At 31.2% G+C, this 26,054-nt stretch overlaps 1 protein-coding gene across 1 annotated transcript; it reads left to right on the top strand.

Moving 5' to 3' along the window:
- Positions 1–1,240: 1,240 nt before the first annotated feature.
- Positions 1,241–24,473, top strand: LOC123194159 (actin cytoskeleton-regulatory complex protein PAN1-like). Its single transcript, XM_044607319.1, has 2 exons — positions 1,241–1,717; positions 24,222–24,473. Exons 1-2 carry the CDS (start codon positions 1,241–1,243, stop codon positions 24,471–24,473), a joined length of 729 nt encoding a protein of 242 aa, XP_044463254.1.
- The last annotated feature ends 1,581 nt before the right edge of the window (positions 24,474–26,054 follow it).

Genomic DNA, 26,054 nt, shown 5'->3' with positions numbered 1-26,054 from the left:
GAGCTGACAACGAACGAGATTTGGTTGAGAAGTCGGCTGCTTTTGCGTTAATTGGAGATGAACAAGATTTGTTGAGATTTAGTTGAGAACGATCAAATTGGTCAGTCCTTCTATCATCGGCGGTGATAGAGAGCATCGGTTGAAGGTTGACAGTCTCGAAGAAAGCGGTCGGAGTGGATTTTGTCACCAGAAAATTGGTTAGTTTTTCAGTTAGACCTAACAAGGGTGAAAGGATAACTTTTCAAAACTTAGGTTTTGGGAAAAAATATTATTTTTTAAAACCAATGGGTGAAAATAAGATTAAATTTTATTTTTTTAATATTATTTATTAAATAATGATTTTACCCTTACTATTAACAAAATTTTTTAATGAAAATTGGATTATGAGTGAACATTTAGAGTTTTTAAACTGCATGGGTATGAGTAAGTATACACTAAACCTCGGGTGGGAACAAGTCCTTTGGCCTTTCTACTCCCATTTAGTCAAATTTTGTGTGCTACATCTATCCACATTCCACCTACATATTGTCACGACTTAAAAATTGACGAGTATGATAAGACTTTGAGTAGACATGGTTGATAAACACATTTAAATGTGAGTGTGTGTGATTCTTAATTTCATGGATGATTTAGAAGGGGAGATTTATTACAGAAGAACTAAGTTATTTTTGTATAAACTGGTCAAAAGTTAAAATCTTTCCCTTAATGAGTATAAGGTAGAACAAATTAATGACCTTAAATTATAACATGAGTACATGCCAGACTGACCTCCAACAAAACAGAATTCAATATGTCCCACTGGTAGATAGTAAATTTTAGCCCGTGACAATATGCTCTTTTTTGTATGTTAAGTCTTGGACGATGTTGTCTCCTTCCTGTACTTAAAAGTCTTAAGTATTGAATGGGATGTCTAAAATCCTTGGCGGATGAGAGGCAAAAAGTAAGCAAGCAAACCCTCTTCTTTACAGCAATACAAACCACTTCAATGTAAGATAAGCATCTGCATCAAACTTTTTCAAAGAGCCATACACAAGCTTTCTCCTTCCAGTGTCTTCTTTGCCTCACTCTCACTCATCAAACAGTCAAGGGTAGGTCCAGTTTTTATCCCATTTCTTTATTTGAAAAAATGATTAGCCATCATAAAAAGTTTATATATATAGTCACAAGTCAGTAAGCATGATGTGTTTTTGAGTTACCATTCAGAAAAAAATAAAAGAACCATATCAAATACTTAACCCAAATGGATCATCATCATGTCAATCGTGTTGAACTCTTGAAGCTTGGAATAATGGTGATGATGGTGCTGAGTAGAGTGGCATTTTCTGATGACCAAGTGGAAGCTCCTGACTCTGGTTTATTTTGCATCAGTGATTGTGCAACATGTCCATCTATTTGTTCACCTCCACCGCCAGTGATAGAGTATCCATCTCCACCAACATCGTCACCACCAGCACCAGTTCACCATTCTCCACCTCAGTCTCACTACCACTCTCCACCAGAGCCATCGCCACCCTCACCGCGGTCACAATCGGCGCCACCACCGGGTAATTCATGGACTTACTGGGGAACTCCGCCACCTCCTTTTAGGTACAGTAACACACCACCATTAGTTCAAGCACCTCCATTTAATGGACCGCATGACTACCCATATCCTTACTACTACTTCTATGCCTCCAAGGCCTCTTCTCTTTCTTCCCATTGGGCTTCCATTTTAATTGTAATAGCGTTCCACTCTGTTGTGTTTTTCTATTATTTTTGAGAGGCATCAAAATTTTGGGTTTATTTATGGGGAAAGTGGAGAACGAAAAACCTCTGTATTAAGTGATTTCTCTGTGATTGTTCATATATTTTAGCTTATTTGTTTCTATAGTAGTTGACTGTTGAGAAAATAAAGTGATTAGATATTATTTTCATCTTCTTGTTTTCTGAATTGCTTGATTCAATGATGAGAAATCAATGTCTTGTAACTGTTTAATTTGTTAGTCAATAAAATCTATCTTGTATATATCAATCTCTATTTAAAACATAGTCTCCGATAAATGGCAATGAAAGAGAAAATAAATAATGGAGGATAAATTATTGTTATATAATATTCAGGCAATGATGAGGAAGAATCAAGTCGAGAAGTAGTTAGCTTAGGTGCTCATGAATTTGCTTCGAGATCAAGCAAAAGCTAGGTATGAGTTATTGGCTTACTAGGGAAGTCAAAAGAAGTTCATTTCAGAGGTTAGAAGAAAAGCATCTGTGGTAACTAAGGGAAAAAAATTGGGACATAGAAAGATGCAAAAATTCAGAAATTCAAATTCATTTATATTTGTATATAAACTTATTATCATGTTTTCATTTCACATATTTTATATTTTAATATAAATAGTTAGAGAAACCGGGTTATATAATCAGTAGGACAAACGTCAGGGTTAGCAATTTTTGCTGATGGGGCGGGGAATGTAATAGGATTATTACATGCTAATGTTCTTTTGGCCAAAAGACTTATTCCCATCCAAGATTTGGTCCTTTCTCAATTTTTCACCCATAAAATTTTAAAAATCAAACTATCTACTTTTTTGTTAAAATTTTCTATTAAGGTTTAGATTGAAGCTATTATTGAACAACAAATATTAAAAAATCTAAAATTTTATCTCATTAGTTTAAAAAACAAATAATTTCTCTCAACCGAAAGTTTGAAAAGTTAAATTTTCCTCCCTAAGGTTTTTTTTCCCCTTCTTCGGTGGCTGTCTTCATTTCAGCTAATAGCCGACCTTCTCACCAACTTCTTCTCCTATTGATCTTCAAGTGTTGGTGGCCATTTTGCCCGCCGAAGATTCATCTTCTTTGTCCAATGAAAATGGTCATCGACGCCCAAAAATCAGTGGGAGAAGAAATTGGTGAGAAGGCTAGCCATTGGTTGGAATGGAGATGGTCACTAGAGAAAGAGAAAAAAAAACCTTAGGGGAGAAAAAATAATTTTTCAAACTTTGAATAAAGAAAAATGGCTAATTTTTTAAGCTAAGAGGGAAAAATGAAATAAAATTTTAACTTTTTAAAATATTTTTTGTTAAATAATGATTTTACTTTTAATCATAATAAAAAATTTTAATAAAATAGTATGTATTTTGATTTTTAAAACTTTACTTTATGAGAATTTGAAAATGGGCCAAAGCATAGGAGGGAATAAGTCTTTTAGCTTTTCCTTTTTACAGTATTAGTTAGGATGTGGCTCCATTAATGATATGGCTATAGTTGATACTCAAGCCTTGTGCCTATGTATACCTATATATGTGTGTGTGTGTGTGTATGTATATGGATTTTGGGTTATGTTATTCAAGTCTGATAGTTCGATACAAATGAAAAAAAAGAAAAAAACTAAATACTAAAAGGATTATTATCTCTCAATCATTAATGTTGGCAAGTTGTGGCACAAAAATGATCCTTTTATACTTGTAATTCAAGCCCAACATGTATTTCATTATGAAACCATATGATATGATGATATATTTAAAAGAATATAAAAATATAATAATATAGTCAATGATCCATCTAAGTTTAAGTTTTTTATATGTTATTGAAAGAGATAATTAGTGGTCATACATATTCTTATGTTTGGAGAAAATGCTTAGGTTACTAGAAGAATCTATAGGTATGCTATTTGAAAGAAGTAAAGAAGAAATTTGTGAGGGGTTTCTAAGTAAAGCTTTAAGATTTAACCAAAATTTCATATTTTGTCTATTTTAACATCACGTTTTCAATGTTTCATCAAAAGAAACAACAATGTTAAAACATAAAGTTGAAAAATAATAAGATAAAATTAAAGAATTAGAGGGATAATAAAAAGTACTTCAATAACAAGAGTAAAATATTAAAGAATTTGAAGAACAACAAAACAAAATGATGAATTTGTTGAAAAACTTGACATTAGGTGTAACACATTTATGTCAACCTCATCATTTTTCATGTGATTGAGGTGTCTATAGAACTTGAATTTCTGGCTTTTTGGATCTTTCACTTACATGTGCATTTCTTTGTTGTCTGGTATCAATACATGAACATTGTGCTGTCTAACTATGAACACATTCTTTATGAAAATATATGAATTGTTTAGATATCTTAAATTGATTATATAAGAGAGCCTTTTGGTTCTTTTGTTTTGCAGGGATTAAGAGTTGGTTTGTGGTAAAGGACATATGTATATATGGTTGTTTAGAAATAACAACATCTATTTTATTAGTCATCATTACATAATTAGGTATTATCATATTATTTAAATAATTTTGATATTGTATTATATTATAGTATATATAAAATCTCAAAATTTGAAAAGGAAAAATAAATGACATAAAAAAAAACCATTAATGTCTAATAAGTATCATTTTAGTAACAATACAAATAGTTATGAAATATTAAAACCAAATACTAGTAAACACATACATGCACCGAAAAAAAGTTATTTTAAAGCATTCATTTTCTTACAAAAAAAAATTCTAAAACTTAATATTTTGAGATACTAATGACATTCATTTGTATCGAATTATTCTAGTTACCATTGATTTTGCACTTCTAGCTTAAATAGATGTTCCGACTAACTTTTTCAATAAATGGATATTAGTTATTAAACATAATTTTCAATAATTATTTGAAACTAATTATCATATCTTTCCCTGGTAGTTTTTCTGCGACAAATGTGCGATTACCTTCTAATAGATGCTAAATATAATTGATAACTGTATTAGAATTTTTAGTAACTAATTACTTAAATGCAAAATGTACATTTCCTTCTAGTGTTAAAATCAGTCTTTTATTGATTTTTTATCATTAGGGTGTACATTTCCTTCCATGTAATCCTATGTTCTTGTTTGTGTTAAGTTGTTTTATTTCCTATATGCAGATGATATTTCATGTTATTGATTGACTTAATTAATTTGTATAATTAGATTTAGGGTTTGTAGTCCTAACAAGTAGTATTAGAGCTTTGGTGATCCAAACCCGGATCCAATTGAAGGTCCATGCCCAGTCCATAGTCCATCCAAGACTCCATCAAGTGCAATCCAATCAAGACCAATAGAAGAATACCAAGTCCAATCTCATCACTTGACAAATTCGACCCTACATGAAGTGTGGAGTCCAAAACCTTGTTTTGAAGAGAAGCAAGCACAAACCCAAGCTATGTTCAAACCCATTTCGTCCCTACCTTCATTTTGGGGTCCCAAGCCCTCCTTTGGTTACTTTCTTATTACTTGGGTCCATTAAAAGTCCAACAATCCCAATAGAGAGTTTAATTAGCTTTATGTATTTTATTGTCTAATTATACACTTTATTTGTTATTTGTGCTAAATTATGTTTAATTCAGTTTGTTAGTTACCTTGGGTGAAGCTAAGCAAGTCAAAGAAGCTCAAAGAAAGAGACAAGAGTTGACATATCACATGGTTCTAGGAATTACTTCTTTTGGCCAGACAATTCATGACAATTTGGCCTTCCCTTGCCTTACATTCTTCTTTGGGACATATCACATGGCTCTAGGAATTACTTATATTAGTAAGGCAATTTATGACAATTTGGCCTTCCCTTGCCTTACATTCTTCTTTGGGATTAACATGAAGATTAGAGCCAAATGTCTTTGAAATGAGCTTGAAATGTAATGTAGCTTCATTTAGGTTTCATTTAAATGTAGTTTGAAGCCTATTTAAAGGCTCCTTGGGTGATGTACATTTTTTTCCTTGGCTTGAATATTAAAGAAAATCTTCCTTGCAAGTGTTTTGCAATTCCTCTTTATCCAACTCTTGACCAAGGGGTTGGTGGTGATTCAAGGCTGGTGGGTTCCCTTTAGGCCTTGGTTTATTGGTTAAATTGTTGTTTGCTTGTTCTTACTCTCATCTCTTATCATTTTCTCCCTTGGCCGAAGTTTCTCTTGAAACCTACTTGGTTGAAACTTATTTTTTCTGTTGAGTTATGGTAGTTTAGAGTTGTGTTTGGAATTGAACTTGCTTGATTATCCCAATATAACTCACCTGCTATTTGAACTTGAACTAAAACCACATCATTTGGTTAATTGGACATATGGTTAATTGTGTGAATTGAGATGGAAGGTTCAAGTTCAAGTTCCACAGTTAAATTATCAACTACTGTAACACCTACAAAATCAAAGAACAACCACCAAAGATAAAAGGAAAGCAACCAGAGGAGTCTTGAGGGGAGTTTGGATGTTGGAAATCCTTTAACCATGCCAACTTTAGTGAGTCTTCGAAAGGCAAGTAATTAGTTGACCTATACTCCTTCTCTTATGCATTTTTTGTTGTGTTTTATTAACCATGATTTTGTGTTGGTTTTTCATGCATAGAAGTGTGTAAGTTGAGCATAATTGATGATTATGTTGTATTAGAAACATAATTTGCAACTTTTTAAGATAATAAGGAATGGTTTGGAGATTGAAAATTGTGATTGTAATGGTTGGAAAACTGTAGAAAGCAGGTGTGATTCCCAGTTTATGACACAATCGTATATACAAGTACACACGCCTGTGTGTCCTTTTGAAGAAAAGTTTGTTACATTGAAGCAAATTTGTTATGAGAGGAAATTCACACATAATCGTGTGGTATGAGACACATGTTTATGTATGGTTTTCCTAAAAATAGATATCCATATTAAATGAAGGAATGACCATGTATGGCCATAGGTTCAATATGGTTAGTACAAGGTTGACCATTAGTTAGCATTCTAGAGGGACGCCTTCCCCTAAAAGACTAGATGCTCGTGTATGTAAAGACTTGGTGAAGAGCACAAGGAAGAGCAAGGCTAAAGAACACTTGTGTGTTTCAACTAAAAGAAGAAAATATTATTTTACCCCTAGACCATGTGCAATGAGGGGAAGAGAAAAGGTTACTATGCATGGTAAAAAATAGTGACACTTTAGTTAGTTCCTCACACGGTTAGCAGGAGGCATCACATATGTGTCTATAGTAGTGGTCATGCAAAGATGGTAATTCAGTTAACAGTGTTGTAGCTATGTGTATATGGTAATAAAGAGACTACGACAAGTTTTCCCATATGACCAGAGTACCCAAGAGTCTAACCGGTATGTGTGCAAGACACCATAGTTAGTAGACATTTGAGATGTCAATTGTTTTTACTAAGGTATTAAATATGTTGTGAATAAATGGATAGGCAAAGGAAAGTGTCGTAAAACATCCATTTTAACCACATAAGATTTAGAGACGTTCCAAATTTATTCTTTGTGCAAAGTGTCGAGAAGTCGCTTACGTATTGAATGTTTTTCACTCACGCATTATTTTTCTGTGGTTTTGTAAGTAGAGGTGAGTAGCGAAGTATGCAAGGGACCTAATGATCCAAATTGAATGGTTGTATGAGAGTGAGGGTAATTTGGTTATTTATGCATTTATGACTCAGTTGATGTATTTATTGTTCAGACTAACATGGTGTGGTTGTGATGCATCATATATACTTTGTAATGGATTTCAAACACTAGAAGTTTATGGTTGTGGTTTATTAATAAGTTTATTTATTACACATTTTTGCATGTTTTCCTTAAGTCAAATAATTAATATCATGTTATAATTCTATTAAGATCTAAAGATAGTCAAGTTGTGTATATCTCTTCGAATCATATTTCGTGTAGAGGTATGTATCTGGAGAAGAGTGTTACAAGTACCAATTTTTCTATTTAAAAGTTGACAATGAAGGATTCGCTTTACTATAAAGATTTATTTGATCCTGTAAATTAGGATTTAACATACCAGTTGGGATATTTGAAGATGATTGGGAAAAGCTACGTAGGAAGACTATAAGAAATTTTAGGCAATGGGTAGAGTTCAGTGTTTATGATTAAAAAGACAGGAAGTTGTGATTAGAAGACTGTGAACTTGAAGTTCTAAGAAGGGCAATTTGTTGTCGATCATTTGAGTGACTTTTCAGGATTTGGCGAACTAGTTAGGAAACATAAAGATTCATCTAGATGATAAGTTATAGACTTTACTTCTGTTAAGTTCTTTGTTAGATAATTGGGAGGGGCATATTAAGAGAAATTGTAAGGCTTTCAAGAAAAAACAAAAGAATGAGAAGAATAAGAAAACGATAGACAAATAGGACACAACTACTACTATACCTAATGAATATAAAAAACTATTAGGAATTTCTTTTGAGAAACAATGCAATATTGTCATTGAAACTGATGTTCATATTGAGTGAATTGTTGACTCAGGAACTTATTACCATGTAACGAGTAGGAGAGATATTTTTTCTATGTAAAAGCCAAGGAAAATTAGCAAAGTAAAGATAGACAATACTAGTTATGCGACTATAGTGAGAGTTGGTAAGGTACGTGTGCAAACTGAGTTGGGTTACACGTTGACCTAAAAAATGTGTGACATGTACCATATTTGCCTTAAATTTGTTATCAGCTTATCCTTTGAATATAAAAGGTTATCATAGTATTATTGGTGATCGAAAGTGAAAGCTCACAAAAGGTTCTATAATGATAGCTAAATGCAAAGCTTACCATGGATTATATAAGACTCAATTAAAGTTAAAAATATATTGGACCTATAAGTGTGAAATTGAAACTTATATTACAGAAAATCAATTGGCTTATGTTAAAGTTCAATCCACACATTCATATACCACTCATTTATATTGCATTTATTAGATGTGAGATTTTAATGTGCAACACCCCCGCTTAAGTGCAACTACCTAGTCTGTTAGATCCGTTGTTTAGCTTAGTAGGTTTTGGTTAAGTACGATGTCACTTGTATCCAAAAATACTTTAGGCTGTTAGACCTACCGTTTGGTTTATACTCTAATGTTATGTTAGAAATATATTAGATTTATAAGTGTAGAAATTGAAACCAATATTACATAAAATCAATTAGTTTGTGTTAAACTCCAATTCGTACATTTATATACTATTCACTTATATTACATTTATTAGATATGAGACTTTAATGTCTAACAATGATAACCTAAATGATGAAACAAATGCAGTTGAAGATGATGCTTCGCTAGACATGTGGCATATAACTATAAGCCCAAAAAGTTTGAGAGATATGAAAGAGAGAAATGATTATCTGGAGATGAATGTAATTTTGACATTTTAAAAGGTTAAGTTGTCATGTGATATAATATGAGAGCTTAAGGTGTATTATAAATACAATAATATGACAACTGTTATAACTATGATAACAATTATGAGTAAAGGATATTAAACTTTAAGTAAAAGAAGAAGATAAATGAAGTATATGTAAATAAAATTAAATGAAAAACAAAAGAAGAAAGCTGAAGAGCGAAAACTTGGGAGATTTGGATGAAAAGTATATTAGGTATATATGTACAAATGAAGTGAGGGGGGGTATTTATACAAATCATGGCCGCCTCTTTAGACAAGTATATGACCATTTTCAAAGCAAATTTTCCAAGGCCGTTAATGCGTTCACATTACATTTTGGCCAAAATTTCTTCTTACGTGGTGGAAAAATTCATCCTCTATAACATTCCCTTTCAGATTTCTATTATTTACAAATAATTATATTAACCTTGCTAAGGAAAAACCCAGTGAGATAAAAACCAAAACAAAGGAATATAATTATTTAATGTCTCATAAGTTGGTGTTAGACGTGTTTAAACTGCTTCATTAAAAACTTTACTTGGAAAACCTAGTAGGACAAAACCTAGTGAAGGAAAAAAAAGTATAATGCACCTTTGGTTCAATATGTGATAAACTTCAAATATTTGCTTAATAAATGCTCATCCTGATGAATCTTTTACCTGATGAATGCTCTCTCTCTTTGTAGTGGGATTAATTTGATTGCTTATTGAGCCGCCGTATATCGATATTATACACTAACTTCTCAAATGTTGATGTCAGTAATGTCTTGGTGAACAAATCTATAATATTCTCACTGGATCTTATTTGCTTGACATTAATCTTTCTACTTTGCTGAAACTTATGAGTGTAAAAGAACTTCGTTAAGATATGTTTGGTTCTGTCTCTTTTGATGTATCTACTTTTAATTTAGGTAATTCATGCTGCATTATCTTCATATAATATGGAAGGAGTGTCTGTTGTAGAAGGAAAACTGTATGCATTCCAGATATGATGGATGATAGACCGCAACTATATGCATTATCAGTTGGTTTCATAAAGAGCTAGAATTTCTGAATGATTTGAAAACATTGCAACCAAAGTTTGTTTAGTGGAGCGTCATGAAATTACTATGTCATTATAAGTAAAAATATATCTTGTTTGTGGACAGGCTTTATGAGGGTCAGAAAGATAACCAACATCTATATATCCAATCAAATTAGGATTTTTAAGGGATTTGATAGAATAGAATAATCCTAAATCTCTAGTTCCACATAGATAACGAAGTATATGTTTGATTCCATTTTAGTGATGACAAGTCAGTGCAGAGCTGAATCGGGTTAATAAATTAACTATAAAAGATATATTCGGTCTAGTACATTGGACCAAATATAATGGGCTTCAATGACATTAAGATATGATACTTCAGCATCAAATATCTTTTCATCTTCTTCTTTAGGTCGAAATAGATCCTTTTTCAGATCAAGAGACCGAACAACTATCGGGGTGCTCAAAGGATAAACCTTATCCATATTAAAGCGTTTTAATAATTTTTCAATATACGCTGATTGATAGATAAATATTCCATTTGAATTGTGTTCGATCTGCAGACCGAGACAATATTTTGCTTTTCCCATATCTTTCATTTCAAATTCTTTTTTCAGATATTTAGTAGTTTTTGAAAGCTTTTCAGGAGTCCCATTTAAATTCATGTCATCAACATAAATTGTTATAATAGCAAATCTTGATTCTAACCTTTTGATAAAGACACATGTGCATATATGGTCATTTATATAGCCATTTTTTTTTACAAATATTCACTAAGATAATTGTACCACATTCGGCTTGATTGTTTTAATCTATACAATGATCTTTATAATTTAATTGAGTACATGCCTCTTGAATTGACCATTTTTGCTTCAAATAATTTATATCCTTTAAGGAGTTTCATATAAATTTCAGCATCAAATATAATGGGCTTCAATGACATTAAGATATGATACTTCAGCATCAAATATCTTTTCATCTTCTTCTTTAGGTCGAAATAGATCCTTTTTCAGATCAAGAGACCGAACAACTATCGGGGTGCTCAAAGGATAAACCTTATCCATATTAAAGCGTTTTAATAATTTTTCAATATACGCTGATTGATAGATAAATATTCCATTTGAATTGTGTTCGATCTGCAGACTGAGACAATATTTTGCTTTTCCCATATCTTTCATTTCAAATTCTTTTTTCAGATATTTAGTAGTTTTTGAAAGCTTTTCAGGAGTCCCATTTAAATTCATGTCATCAACATAAATTGTTATAATAGCAAATCTTGATTCTAACCTTTTGATAAAGACACATGTGCATATATGGTCATTTACATAGCCATTTTTTTTTACAAATATTCACTAAGATAATTGTACCACATTCGGCTTGATTGTTTTAATCTATACAATGATCTTTATAATTTAATTGAGTACATGCCTCTTGAATTGACCATTTTTGCTTCAAATAATTTATATCCTTTAAGGAGTTTCATATAAATTTCAGTATTCAAGTTTCTATACAAGTAGGTAGTAACTACGTCTATTAAATGTATATCTAGTCCTTCAGAGATTGTAAAACTGATTAAATATCTGAATATGATTATATCCCTCATAGGTGTATATGTTTTATCAAAGTTTATATCGGGCCTTTGAGAAAAGCCTTGGGCTACAAGCCTAGCTTTATATCTAACAATTTTATTTTTCTCATTTTTTTTCTCACAAATACCCATTTTTATCAAATGAGTTGCACGTCTTGAGGTGTTGGAACTACAGACCCAAACATTTGACTTTTTACTAGAGAAACTAATTTTGCTCTAATTGCTTCTTCCTATTTAGGTCAATCATATCTTTGTTTGCACTCAGTCATAATACATGGTTCAAAATCATCATCATTCATAATTTTAATAACTACTGCAAATGAGAATATATCATCAATTGTAAAATTTCACGATTCCACATCTATCATGTATGAGTATAATTTAAAAATATTTTAATATTCTCATTTTTTTGTTCTTCAGGAGTTTGTGCCACTTCAGGGGCTTGAGTCTCTTCAGAGACCCTAACCTCTTTTGGAAGAATATTAGAGAGTGTGTCATTTATTTTAGGATCATCATGATTAATATCAATTTGATTATTTGCCTTTTTTTTCGAGAAACAATGTCCTTCGATCCAACATGTCTACCACGCTTCTGGTGTGCAGTAGATTGATCAGTCATGGCTCAAATGGATTGTTCAACAGTCACATTAATTCTTGCTGGTGCATTAATAGCTAGAACATGTAATCTTGTCACTTTTGTCGTATCTACAAATGCATCAGACATTTGATTGACAATAATTTGTAAACGCACTATCCTCTGTACTTTAGATTCACTTTGGGATGTGTGAGAATCTAAATGAGACATGGTAGGTATATACCAAGCAAGTTCATGTCTAACTTTAGAAGACATTTTCTTTTCTTTTAATTATGGGAATGTTGTCTCATCAAAATGACAATCTATAAATCATGTAGTAAAAAGATCACCTGTTAATGGTTTAAGATATCTGATAATGGATAGTGAATTATATATAACGTAAATTCTCAAACGACATTAAGGTCTCATTTTTATGCATTGAGGGGATGCAATAAGGAAGTATACAACACAACCAAAAACTCTTCAAATGAAATATATCAGGTTGACGACCAAGAACCAATTGTAAAGGAGAATATTGATGATAAGAAGAAGGTCGCAAGCGAATTAACACCGCAGTATGTAACATAGCATGTCCTCACATAGAAGTAAGTAATTGACTTTTTAGTAATAAAGTACATGCAATTATTTAAAGTCGTTTGATAAGAAACTCAACCAATCCATTCTCTGTGTGGACATGCGAGACTGGATGTTCAACCTCAATCCTCATAAATATGCAATAAACATCAAATGTTTTAGATATAAATTCACCAACATTATCTAACTGTATGAACTTGATTAAATAATCAGTGAAATAAGTCTTTAATTTGATAATTTATGCTAACAATTTAGCAAATGTAACATTTCAAGTAGGTAATAAACAAATATGAGACCATTGGGCAGAAGCATCAATTAAGACTGTAAAATATCGAATGACTCACTTGGTGGATAAATGGATCCACATATGTCTCCTTGAATCATTTGTAGGAATGATAGAGATTCAACTCCAATTTTGAAGGGAGATGGTCTTATTAATAATTTGTCTTGAGAACAGGCGATTAAGAGTATTATTGAATCTGATATTCAAATTTATCTTTTAAATTTCTCCACGAATTTAATGGTTTTATCATTATATCAATATTTTAGCTTACAATTCTTCAGGGATATGATGCCGAAAAATGATGGCTTTGTATTTGTTCTTCTGGGACATTTTATTTAATTAATTTTTCAAGGCTCATAAATTCTAGGTGGAGAATCATATAAAAAACCTATTTAATATTATCCATCCAATTTTAGGAACTTTAGGTCCAAATATTGTCATATTTACAAAACTTCTGGTTTTATAGACAATATATATGATTTAAGCTTTGAAACTTCAGGCTCAAATATTATCTTATATTTACAAAATAGCTGATTTTGTAAGAGAAATATTGTGACTAATTTTTGGAAACTTCAGGTTCATATATTATCCTATATTTACAAATTTTTTTGTTTTGTAATTAATATTTAGAATATTATAATATGTATTCTAATTATGTTTTGGACTTCAAGTTCATATTTTTCACACTTTATATAAACTTTAGGTTGCAAATGTGATATAATTATTATAAAATAAAGACTTTGATGAAACTTGGGACTTCGGGCCTATATATATATATTTTCACGATTTTACAAACTTTAGGTTATAAATCGGATATAATTATTATAATAAAAATAAAGATTCAAATAAATAAAGATTTAAATAAATATTCAAATAAATTGAATACAATTACTATAATAAAAATAAATATTCAAATAATATTCAGGACTTTTGGTCCAGATTTATGATTTTTATAAACTTCAGGTTACAAATAATATTTATGACTTCAAGTCTAAATTTATGATTTTGCAAACTTCGCGTTACAAATGATATCGAGGATTTTAGATCAAGATTCATGATATTCAGGACTACAAGTCCAGATTCATAATTGTGTAAACTTCAGGTTACAAATAATATTCAGGATTTCGGGTCCAAATTTATGATATTCCAGACCTCAAGTCTAGATTCAAAGGTTTCAGAACTTTATTTCCAGATTTACAATTTTTGCAAACTTTGAGTTGCAAATAGGTTGCAATTATAAATGAAACCTTAAATAAAAACATAACAAAAATTAAAATATAATTGGGACATTACAATTGGGATATTTGTATTTACAATATACAAACAACATAATAACATAATGGAAAAATTATAATATATTTGAGCTGATCGTGCTGATAATGTGTTATAAATATTATAAAAATTATGAGTAAAGGATATTAAACTTTAAGTAAAAGAAGAAGATAAATGAAGAATATGGAAGTAGAATAAAATGAAAAGCAGAAGAATGAAAACTTGGGAGATTTGGATGAAAAGTATATTAGGTATATATGTTACAAATGAAGTGAGGAGGGGGGTATTTATACAAATCATGGCCACCCCTCCGGACAAGCATATGACCATTTTCAAAGCAAATTTTTCAAGGCCATTAATGCATTTACATTACATTTTGGCCTAACTTTCTTCTCACGTGGTGGAAAAATCCACCCTCTATAATAACAACTAAATAATAAAGATTATTTATTGTCTCTTTCTTCTAGTTAGTTGCTATACAATGATCTTGAATATTATAATCAAAGGTAAGAGAAAAATAAAAAGTTGCAAATATAGTGTAAGAAATTAAAGACTTAAGCTTCTAAGAGGTAATTTGAGTGGCAAGAGAAGAAGTTTCATGTATAATAAAATATGAGTTTCACTATTTTTAATTTATCTAACTCAATGATTAATTTGAGATTTGATCTATTCAGTATAATTAGTTTCGTCGTGAAGAGACAATTTAATTCATACGAGGTTTCTTATTATCAAAAGAAATTAGAGACTTCGCTATAAATATCATCAATCTTACTTAAATATAATTAAAAATTCTTGTGTGGATTACAGGTTTGAATTGGATGCACATATAGGCGTATTAACAGGGCCGCTTGTATTTACAACATTAAGGTCTCTGTCACTCAACACTACATGACCCAACAAATTCCTCCACATAATACTGGAAATTCACTGCATTATTTCAGAATCAGATCCACCACGTTAACATAAGATTTGGAATAATAAAATCAGATTAATTTTAAATTAAAACAAAAGTGCCGCCGTACATGTAGTTAATAAAACAAAAATTAATTTGAAGATTAGTCCATCTTTGCATTCATTCAGAACCAGGCTGCCAAATCACCAACACCTTGTCTCTCCAAGTGAATAGAGTGGAATCATTTCATTAACCCAAGCCATGAAAACATTAATTTGACTCTCTACAAAGAAAAGGTAATGCATAAAAATAAAGATACAAAGGATCCAAACTGACATCTCATGCCCATATTTGGAAGCTAGGGCATGGAATTAATGAAGAGAAAAGGGTAGTTAAGCAAATCGGAAGCTTTCATAAGTACAAGAGATCAATAGTCAACTGTCAGTTGGAACTGTTTACAAACATGGTCATCAGTTTTAGATTGCTGACAGGTGAAGGCTACTACCTTTTCCCACACAAAACGAATCAAAGTTTTATGTTTGCGTTCGACTCGTAAGACACCAAATCTTCCACACTAACAAGTCGTCACTACTACTGTGAGTTAAAAACGATTAATTAACAAATATATCATATGTAAGCAAACACCTTGCTAGCTGCAGAGATGCTAAAACAGTCTGAACTTGTACAGATTTTCTTAACGATTATATTTGCTGTAAACTCTAGATTAAAAATGTGGCGACAGAACTCTTAGACACACACGCACTGCAAATTCATGCAAAAGAAAGAAAGAAAGAAAGGAGACAAGGAGATGATGATGGGGTGACAGATAGACAGTGAGCACGCAGAGCTTCAAGCATGAATCAAACATGCAAGAAAATACCATGAGTGCTCACTCTCTTCTGTCACCTCCACTTACCCTCTAAAAGAAATCCTTCAATTCTGACTTATGAAACGGCTGAAGCTTTTTTTTTTTTTTTCAATGGCGGATTTCTGTTCCATTGGAATGGAACATTGGCATCGTTTTTGGTTTGCTGTGAAGAAGTTGAAGGCCTCTTGGGGTTTAGATAGAGAGAGGACAGCTGCATCAGTTACGGAATAATTGTGGACTTATCTCTTATTGGTCACTCACCATTGTTTATTTTAGAAATCTTATTTCCTTTTAGAAATAATTTAAATCAATGTTTTAAGATTATTAAAATTGTTGATTATTAAAACTCTTAATGAGAAGATCTTACTTATCTAACAAATATAGATAAAATTTTCAATTAAAAAAATTAATAAAATATTATAATTTTAGAAAAAAAGATTTAAATTCAAACTCCAATCACTTCTATAAAACTTTGATTTAGATTACTTAAAAAAATAAATAAATAAATAAAAACCTTATCTTTCATCTTCATCACTTCAATTACTATTACCAATGATTCTTGTTATTCTAAATTTCTATCCCTTTCAATCCTCATACTTTCTCCTTCATCATCCTCCCCATGCTCTGATAAATTTGGCCGTCATTAATTGTTTTTTGGATCTTTGCACGTTCTCTGCACAGAGAGAGAAACAGGAAGACATGTCAAATTTTACATGCCTTGCTCATTTGTATAAATATTATACAAAGTCACAGTCCTGCCATGGATGTTTATTTCTCACAAAACAAAGCATCGTTCATCATTGCAACTTATTGCTTTAATTCTTAATTTAATTAAAAATGGCTGTCAGTGTGTTGTTAAATCCTAATCCAAAGTAAGAATTTAAAATGCATATTTCTCATTAAGTTTTTCTATCTTAATTCATATATGGCTGATTGTGTTTTTAATTGAAATCTTTTTTTGTATAATTAAATTAAGGTTAATTCACATGAATAATTTATAAAAAAAACCTACATTAATTTTTCATCTACACCAATTTTTTTTTTTTTTCATAAATGAACTATATTGTCGGCATGTTTTTTTATCAGTACTGACGAAAGCTGTGAAAAATAAAAGTGCTTTTAGGCATGAGAAGTCCAACGAAGTTGAACCGTGTGTAGAGTTTAGCGAATAGAGTATCAATGGTTAGCCACTTCGTAACTAGGGGGACAGACAGATGCCTCCCATTCTTTGACAAACTTAGGCTTATTTACCTTGTGAATACTGACCTTAAGAGAAAACTTCAATTTAGATCCTCTTGAAGATCGGGAAAATCACTGGAAAAACTTGAAAGTGCAAAAAATTAAAAAGCTCGGTGAAATTTTAAAGTAAAGAAAATGGAAAGTGGTTTTTTAGGAGTATTTATAGATAAGCAAAAATTAAATAAGAAATAATACTAGTTGTTCAAGTCAGTGGTACTTGTTAGCCATCTAGGAAAGCACTTGAACCATTGCTTAGTGAGATACAATGATTATTGAGTTGATTAAATTGTGGAAGTGTCACTGTAGCAACATATCACGAATACGAATCCTAGTTGTCCATGTGTCATTCATCTATATAGAAAGGCTATAGGTTTTTGAAATCCTTCTTAAAATCTAGAAATTAGGAGTTCTTGTTGTACAATCAGACATTTTCTTAAGAAAATTGTATGAGAATTGTACTGAAGAAGTGTCCAGCCTTTATATATTTGGTTGTTATGAGAGAAACATATAGTGACTAAACATACCATCTACATGTAGGTTAATTTAAAATGCGAGCAAAAATCCTTCAATCCATAAATTGTGGGAAGAATGAGTTTTAATAGTTCAAATTTTTTTCACAGTTATCTCCTATTTAGTGGGGAAAAGCATTATCCAGAAATTTCTTTATCTACCTAGCTTTAATTATGTAATTAGTCAATGGACAATTCTTTTTGTTTTATGAATAGTTGAATTATACAAAGGTAACACAAAGACAATTTATATTCTCGCAACGTTGTTCTGTTTGAATACTTTAGAAAGTTAATAACATTACAATAAACTTAAGTTCTTTATGGATAAATTGAATCACTTTAAAAACTTAAATTTTTTCGTTTTCTACTTGCATAAAAAATTACACACCTGGTTTGATGTAATTTCATAGTTAATGCATTTTTGCCATAAACAACTTTAAACCATCATATGGATACAACGCCACTATCTACCCCAACATATTTGCACGTTTATTCTTGCCGAAAGTGGAGAGAAAGGATTAGAACAACATGACAGGCCTAAGATTTTTTTTGCCCTGCCATTATGGTTACTAGAAAAAGTTAGTGTTGAAAGAGTAGAAGATGCTTATCATTATTGGTGATGCAAACTGCTTCTAGCTCTTTCTTTAATTTAAAAAGAAATAAATTGTCTCGCTTCAAAGTTGTGTTGGGAATTAACGTGTATGAAAGCATCCCCCACCCTTGAAAGGGAAAGTAATGACATTAAAAAATTCCCCACTTCCCAAATGGGAATGTTCTATGTTGCACTTTCTATATCATCCATCACTTACCATCATGTCAACAAGAATCGTGAATAGGATTTTGGGGGATGATTGGTTAAATGACAATTGGGGATTAAGTTTGTTAATTGCTTTAAGCAAGAAATCAAATCAAATCACAATTATAATATTGAATAAGGAATGTAGAAAAGGCATGACGTCCCGTAAATCACGCAATAGCAGTGATTGGTTAGAACATTGTCGATGATTCTTTGCATAATTAATTACAATTGTTTTTGTGGTTAAAGCATCTATTTTTCAATTAATATAAAGCATATATACTTTAAGCTGCTTTAGCGCCGTATTGGCTCGTTGGGGGCATGCTTTTATGACACTCGGTTCAACTACTATTGGTTGATTTTTTCATTAACAATTTTTATTTTCTTTTGCTTTCGCTTTTTCCAAAGCCAAGGGACCAGCCATTAGGCTTCATAGTTTGCATGCTTATTGGCACAAACCGATTGGTATCTATCTTTACAAGTTCCTTGTTAGGGTTTTATTCCTTTTAATTTCTTCGTAACTTTATTGTTTTATTTGTTTGCCATAACTAGACACTACTCAGATCAGATTATGCATTTATAAGAGTTGAGATCATGTCAAAAATATTCAATCAATTATTGATGGGAGAACAATTATTTCCTATTCAAATTATGTAAAAAATTCCCACCATTGAAGTCAAAAAATAACATTTTTGTCACTTTTGGTCAAATACAATTAGTGAAATTTGTCAAATTTTCTGATAATCATACTGAAGAAATATAAATATCCTTTGTTATTTTTAATGTTACCAAAATTAAATAACCTTTTGTCCCCCAAACTTGATTAAATAACTTTTTAGATCTAATTTATAAATAAATAAATAAATTTTAAAACCGTCACTAATGAACATTCAACGCAAATGACCTTTAATCACATTGAATCAATTCAATTCAAGCTAGAATCATACATGAATGATGTGATTTAGCTGAAATTGCATTGGTCTAGTGCTATTCAATCAGAATCACACTAGATTATGTGATTCTAATTGAAATAACACCATGTTAGTGTATTTCCAACTAAAATTATACTAGAATTGCCTTGAAATGACATAGAATGGTGCAATTTTAATGACATTTCAACCATAATTGCACAAAAATGATTTGACTATATCTTACTAGATTAATGTAATTTCAACTAGAATTACATCATTCCAGTTGCGATTCTGGTTGGAATCGAACTTATCTGGTGTGATTAAAGGTTGTCAACGGTAAATATCTAACTGTGGCTATTTTGAAATTTTAATTTTTTTATAAATAGGGTTCAAATGATATTTTTTTAAATTAGAAAAGAAATATAATTTGTTTATATCTTAAGAGAGTAAATGATATTAATCCAATAATCTTTATATATTTTATAAACTAATAAAAATACTTTTTAATTGTTAAAAGGAATGTTTAATTTTTTATGAAAGATGAGAAAATATCATTTTTTGACTTTAAAGATAACAATATAGTTCAATTGAGAAACAACCGTTCTTCCATTAGTCAATATTAACATATTTACATTATAATTAAGTAAAAATTCTCTAATCAATTCATTTGGATTAAATTTTATTAGGATCATATATATTATTAGTAAATTTGAATTGTAAAATTTAATTATAGTATATTTTGATGAATCAAATACCTTATTAAATGGATAAGACAGAAATAGTAAGGAGACATTGTAATTACTGAAACTTTACATATATGTAAACATGCCAAACAATGCTGGTCATTTATGAATGAATAAATTTTTGTGTTGATGAAAAATTAATGTAGGTTTTCTTTTAAAATATTCATGTGAATGAACATTAATTACAAAATATACAATTCAATTGTAAACACAATCAGCCATATGTGAATTAGAGATAGTAAAACTTAAATAAGAGAAATGCACTTTAAATTCGTACTTTATATTAGGATTTAACAACACATTCACAGCTATGATTGGATAGCATTAATGTTTAATTAAATGAAGAATTAAAGCAATAAGTTGCAATGATGAACAGTGATTTGTTTTGTGAGAAATATTTATACATGGCAGGGCTGTGAATTTGTATAATATTTATACAAATGACCAAGGCAAGTAAAATTTGACATGTCTTCCTCTTTCTCGCTCAGAGAACGTGCAAAGATCCAAAAAAATTAATCTTGACATCGACAAGCCAGTTAATATGGACAACCAAATTTATCAGAGCATGGGGAGGATGATAAAGAAAGTATGAGGATTGGAAGGCTTAGAAATTTAGAATAACAAGACGCATTGGTAACGGTAATTGAATAAATGAGTGTAGTAAGAATTCTGTTTGAACGAAGTGATGAAGATGAAAGATAAGGTTTTTAAAATGAGCAAGGGTAATGGCAGTTTACTTTTCTGAAATAATGGTGAGTGACCAATAAGAGATAAACCCACATTTATTCCATATGCGATGCAGCTGTCCTCTCTCTATATAAACCCCAAGAGGCCTTCAACTTCTTCACAGCCAACCAAAAACAATACCAATGTTCCATTCCAATGGAACAGAAATCCGCCATTTGAAAAAAAAAAAAAAAAAGAATCAGCCGTTTCTTAAGTCAGAATTGAAGGATTTCCTTTAGAGGGTAAGTGGAGGTGACAGAAGAGAGTGAGCACACATGGTATTTTCTTGCATGTTTGGTTCATGCTTGAAGCTCTGCGTGCTCACTATCTATCTGTCACCCCATCATCATCTCCTTGTCTCCTTTCTTTCTTTCTTTCTTTCTCTTTGCATGATTTTATAATTTGCATGAATTTGCAGTGCGTGTGTGTCTAAGAGTTCTGTCACCACATTTTTAATCTAGAGTTTACAGCATATAATCATTAAGAAAATCTGTACAAGTTCAGACTGTTTTAGCATCTCTGCAGATATTAAGTTGTTTGCTTACATATGATATATTTGTTAATTAATCATTTTTAACTCACAGTAGTTGTGAGGACTTGTTAGTGTGGAAGATTTGGTGTCTTACGAGTTGAACGCGAACATAAAACTTTGATTCGTTTTGTGTTGGAAAAGGTAGTAGCCTTCACCTGTCAGCAATCTAAAACTGATGACCATGTTTGTAAACAGTTCCAAGTGACAGTTGACTATTGATCTCTGGTACTTATGAAAGCTTCCGATTTGCTTAACTACCCTTTCCTCTTCATTAATTGCATGCCCTAGCTTCCAAATATGGGCATGAGGTGTCAGTTTGGATCCTTTGTATCTTTATTTTGAGCACATAAAATTGATATATATGCATTACCTTTTCTTTGTAGAGAGTCAAATCACTGTTTTCAAAGCTTGGGTTAATGAAATAATTCCACTCTATTCACTTGGAGAGACAAGGTGTTGGTGATTTGGCAGCCTGGTTCTGAATGAATGTAGAGATGAACTAATCTGCAAATTAGTTTTTGTTATATTAACTATGTATGGTGGTATTTTTATTTCCATTGATTATTAATTTGATTTAATTATTCCTCATCTTTATATGTTAACGTGGTGGATCTGATTCTGAAAGAATGCAGTGGATTTCCAGTATTATGTGGAGGAATTTTTTCGGTCTTGAAGTAGTGTTGAGTGACAGAGACCTTAATGTTGTATATACGAGCGGCCATGTTGATATTCAAACCTATATATAATCTCACAGGAATTTTTGTTTGTATTTAACTGACATCTCTCTTACTTATAGAGAACTCTTTAAATTCTTACACTAGATTTGCAACTTTTCATTTTTCTCTTCCTTTTCTTGCCCTAATTTAAAATTTTATTAATTGCTGAAGTGACGATCTCTTATCTTTTTCCTTTCCTTTCTATCCCTAACTAATGATTTTACTATATTCCCAAGTGAACGTTTCTTTTATCTATGTCAAATTTTTACTTTAATCTTGTTTTCAATGTATAGTTCCAATAAGAAATGTGGTGGCTGCCGAGAATGGAAATGGTTCAATAACAGTAAATTAAATATTAACTGAAGCTTAATTTCCTGGGGGAGATCAGTCATTCATATGACTGAGTTCTTAATGTAATATGAATGATGGAAACTCAAAATACCAGTGCACCGGTTATATTTTTTATATATCAATTTTTTTCTGTTACTCTTTGTACTATCCTATAATTATTCACGTATGTCGGCACGTAATTAGTTTCTGTTAAATTCTTATCTTAATTCTATGCGTTAAGAAGTGAAATTGACCCCAGCGAGAAAGCTGAAATTCTGTCCAAAAGAAGAAAAAAATTGAAATTCTGGGAATTAATTCCAGGAAAAATTTAAAAGGCTACATTTTTTTACTCAGACAATTGAACAGGAAAAGATTTAAAAGGCTAGATTATGTGCATCTTAGTTCTGCGAAGTATCAGCGATTGCCCAATTTAGTTTTCTCATTCCTGAACATATAATTTTGAGAATGAATGAGAACCCATTTCAAGAATTTCCCTACTAATTAATGCGAAGCTTTAATATGCAAATCACAATCCATAAATTCTATAACTATTGAAATGAAAATTATGAAAGAAATCATCATTCATAACCTATCTCATCATGGAAATATCTTTTGATAATTAGAAAACGGGTGAAATGTGGAGAAAAAATTTGCTTTTGCTTTTTTGGGGCGAAACTAGAAACTCAACTGAGTTTGAAAATTGTAGAACGCCTAAGGGGTATTGCTATGACTTTCACTACTCGAATTATGAAGATTATGTGATAATTCTAGCTTTCTGTAAGCACTGTTTAATAAATAAAATTATGATTATAATTATTATTTGTATGTTTTCTTATTGTGGATTCTCATGATTAAAAATAAAAAAATTTGAAACATTCTGATATATTTAAAATTGAGGTTTTTTTTTTTTTTTAAATTTTTTTATGTAATATACAACAGTATAAATAAATCCTTTGTTCTTATTTTGTCTTCAACATGAAACCTAGAGACACAGGGTAAAACAATCAATTAATTTTAACTTGTAACCTGAAGACATAGGTTAACATTAGGGGTGAGCAAATTATCCATTCAGAACCAAATCGTTGGTTATTTGCTTTTCTATTCTGATTTCTACCTAGAATCAATATAAAGCAGGTAGATTTCGAGTATAAATATAATGGAACCAACAGGATCCCAATCCAGGTCTAGTTCTTTTATCGGGTGCTAGGTCGGGTACCCAACCCACTTTTTCTTTTATAAGTCCCGACTCCCGAGCATTAAAAACCACCATTGTGAAGCATAAACCGACATCCCTCTGATTTTGGTGATATCCTCGAAATCGAGAACTTCCGCTACCTTCATTTGGCTTCCATCATCTGTGAAATGTGAACCCAAGTAACAAACCAAAATCTTCCTCGACTGTCATTTCTTCTCGGATTTGAAGCTGAAAATTTTGCTGGTCTCAGGAAATTTGATAGTTTTAAATACTACAGTTTGGAGCTAAACTTACAAGTGCTTCCACATGTATTTTTTATTAGGTTCTGGCCCGCGCATATTATGACACAGATTCTGTGATTGAGATGTCAAGGAGACTTGGGTTTCTAACAGGAATGGAAAATGAGATTATGTTAGAGGCTCTTGTGCAGGCAGGTTTTGTGGTGGGAGTGCCGTTCTCAATGTCTGGTGGGTATGAGTTCCGTGCCTCCAATATTACCCAGAGCATCTCAAACCAATATTATTTGAGGTTACTTCTGATTATTGCGCATGAAAAAATAGGCTTGAGTGTTTAAATTTTCATTCTGAGCTGCTAAACGGCTACACGTAAAGGATTCATGCCATGCCACATGAATTAATTGGATGACGATCATGCAAGATACTTTAAAGGCCAAATGGCCATTTTCCAACTAAGGTTTAGTCCAAACTTATCTTTCAATATGGTAATTATTGAAAATTTAAATATCTATTCTTCTATTAAATTTTACTATAATTGTTAAAAGTAAAATTATTATTTAATAAAAATATTTTCAAAAACTATAAATACATCACATTTTACCCTACTAGATTTAAAAATTAACATTTTACCCTATCAGGTTTAAAAACTAACAATTTTATCCCACTTTTCCCTATCCAAGGTTTGAAAAATCAAAATTTCTCTCCTAGGATTTTTGTAACAGCTACTAGCGGCTAAAGATGATGGCGACGACGACATTCTCCCGGCTGCTCTCTTAACTATTGTCCATTTTCGAGCATCATCGATCATCCTCTCTCTTACTAGCTAGCGCAGAAAGAGACCCAATGTTGTCATCACCATCATCTTCAGTCGCTGACAGCTACTACAAAAACCCTCAAGGGAAATTTTGATTTTTCAAACCTTGGGTGGGGAATGGTGGGGTAAAATTGTTAGTTTTTAAACCTAATGGGGTAAAATGTGATGAAGTTATAGTTTTTAGAATATTTTTTATTAAATAACAATTTTACCCCTGATAGTAACAGTGAAATTTAACAAAAAGATGAGTATTTAGATTTTCAATAGTTATTAAGTGAAAAATTGAGTTTACACTAAACCTTAGGTGAGAAATAGTCATTTGGCCTATTTTAAATAAGCAAAAGATTGTTCACAAAAACCATTCACTTAGGTGAGCGGTCGTTCATTCATTTACAAATAAAAATATATAAAAAAGTAATGCAATTGCACAGTTCAACCATTATCCCATATTCAATTCACTTATCAAAAAAATAATTTTGTTCTTAACCTATCTAAACATGAGATTTTTCTAATGGTTCAGGGTGTTTTCGACCATCATAGAATAAGTGATCATCATTACTAGGAAAATAGGAGTTAAGAGTTAGTAGTAGCTCAATTGCTTGACTAGAGGGAGAGGAATGAGTAGAAAACTACCTTATGTTTTCTATGACTTTTAGATTGAGATCTAGTTCATCCGGAATCTAGAAAATAATCTAATAAGTTCAATGGTTAAACTTTAGGTGCAGATAATTATATAATTATATGAAGTTATATATACATAGACACACACACACATGGTTAATTAAGCATAAGAAAATCATGATGATTATCCTTATTGTAAGTTTGGATTGGGAATATGTATGTCTCTTTAATGTGGGTTTGATGAATTAATAGAAGTTTTAGTGTCGCTTGGGTAATTACATCGCATGAAAATTGTAACATTGAGTTTCAGATTGAGAGTTTCTAAATTGAGTTTCTAGTTAAAATTAGCTTGAAATTCGTCTTTCAAATGTCATGTACGATCGTACCAAGGTCAAGCATGATCATGACATGCCTAGAATAGTTTTATTTTAGGTCATGTATGACTGTGCATGAGGACATGCATGCATGTACATATGATACCTAG

Source organism: Mangifera indica, chromosome 13 (genome assembly GCF_011075055.1).
Source record: "Mangifera indica cultivar Alphonso chromosome 13, CATAS_Mindica_2.1, whole genome shotgun sequence".
Taxonomy (NCBI): domain Eukaryota; kingdom Viridiplantae; phylum Streptophyta; class Magnoliopsida; order Sapindales; family Anacardiaceae; genus Mangifera; species Mangifera indica.
Note: the sequence above shows the minus strand (reverse complement) of the source record. Positions and strands in the feature narration are given on the sequence as shown.

Excerpts from the sequence above, each read along its gene's own strand:
- LOC123194159 (XM_044607319.1), top strand. The coding sequence starts at position 1,241 with ATGGATCATCATCATGTCAATCGTGTTGAACTCTTGAAGCTTGGAATA. Across the intron at positions 1,718-24,221 it reads ATTGGGCTTCCATTTTAATT|GTTCTGGCCCGCGCATATTA; the intron begins GTAATAGCGTTC and ends ATTTTTTATTAG.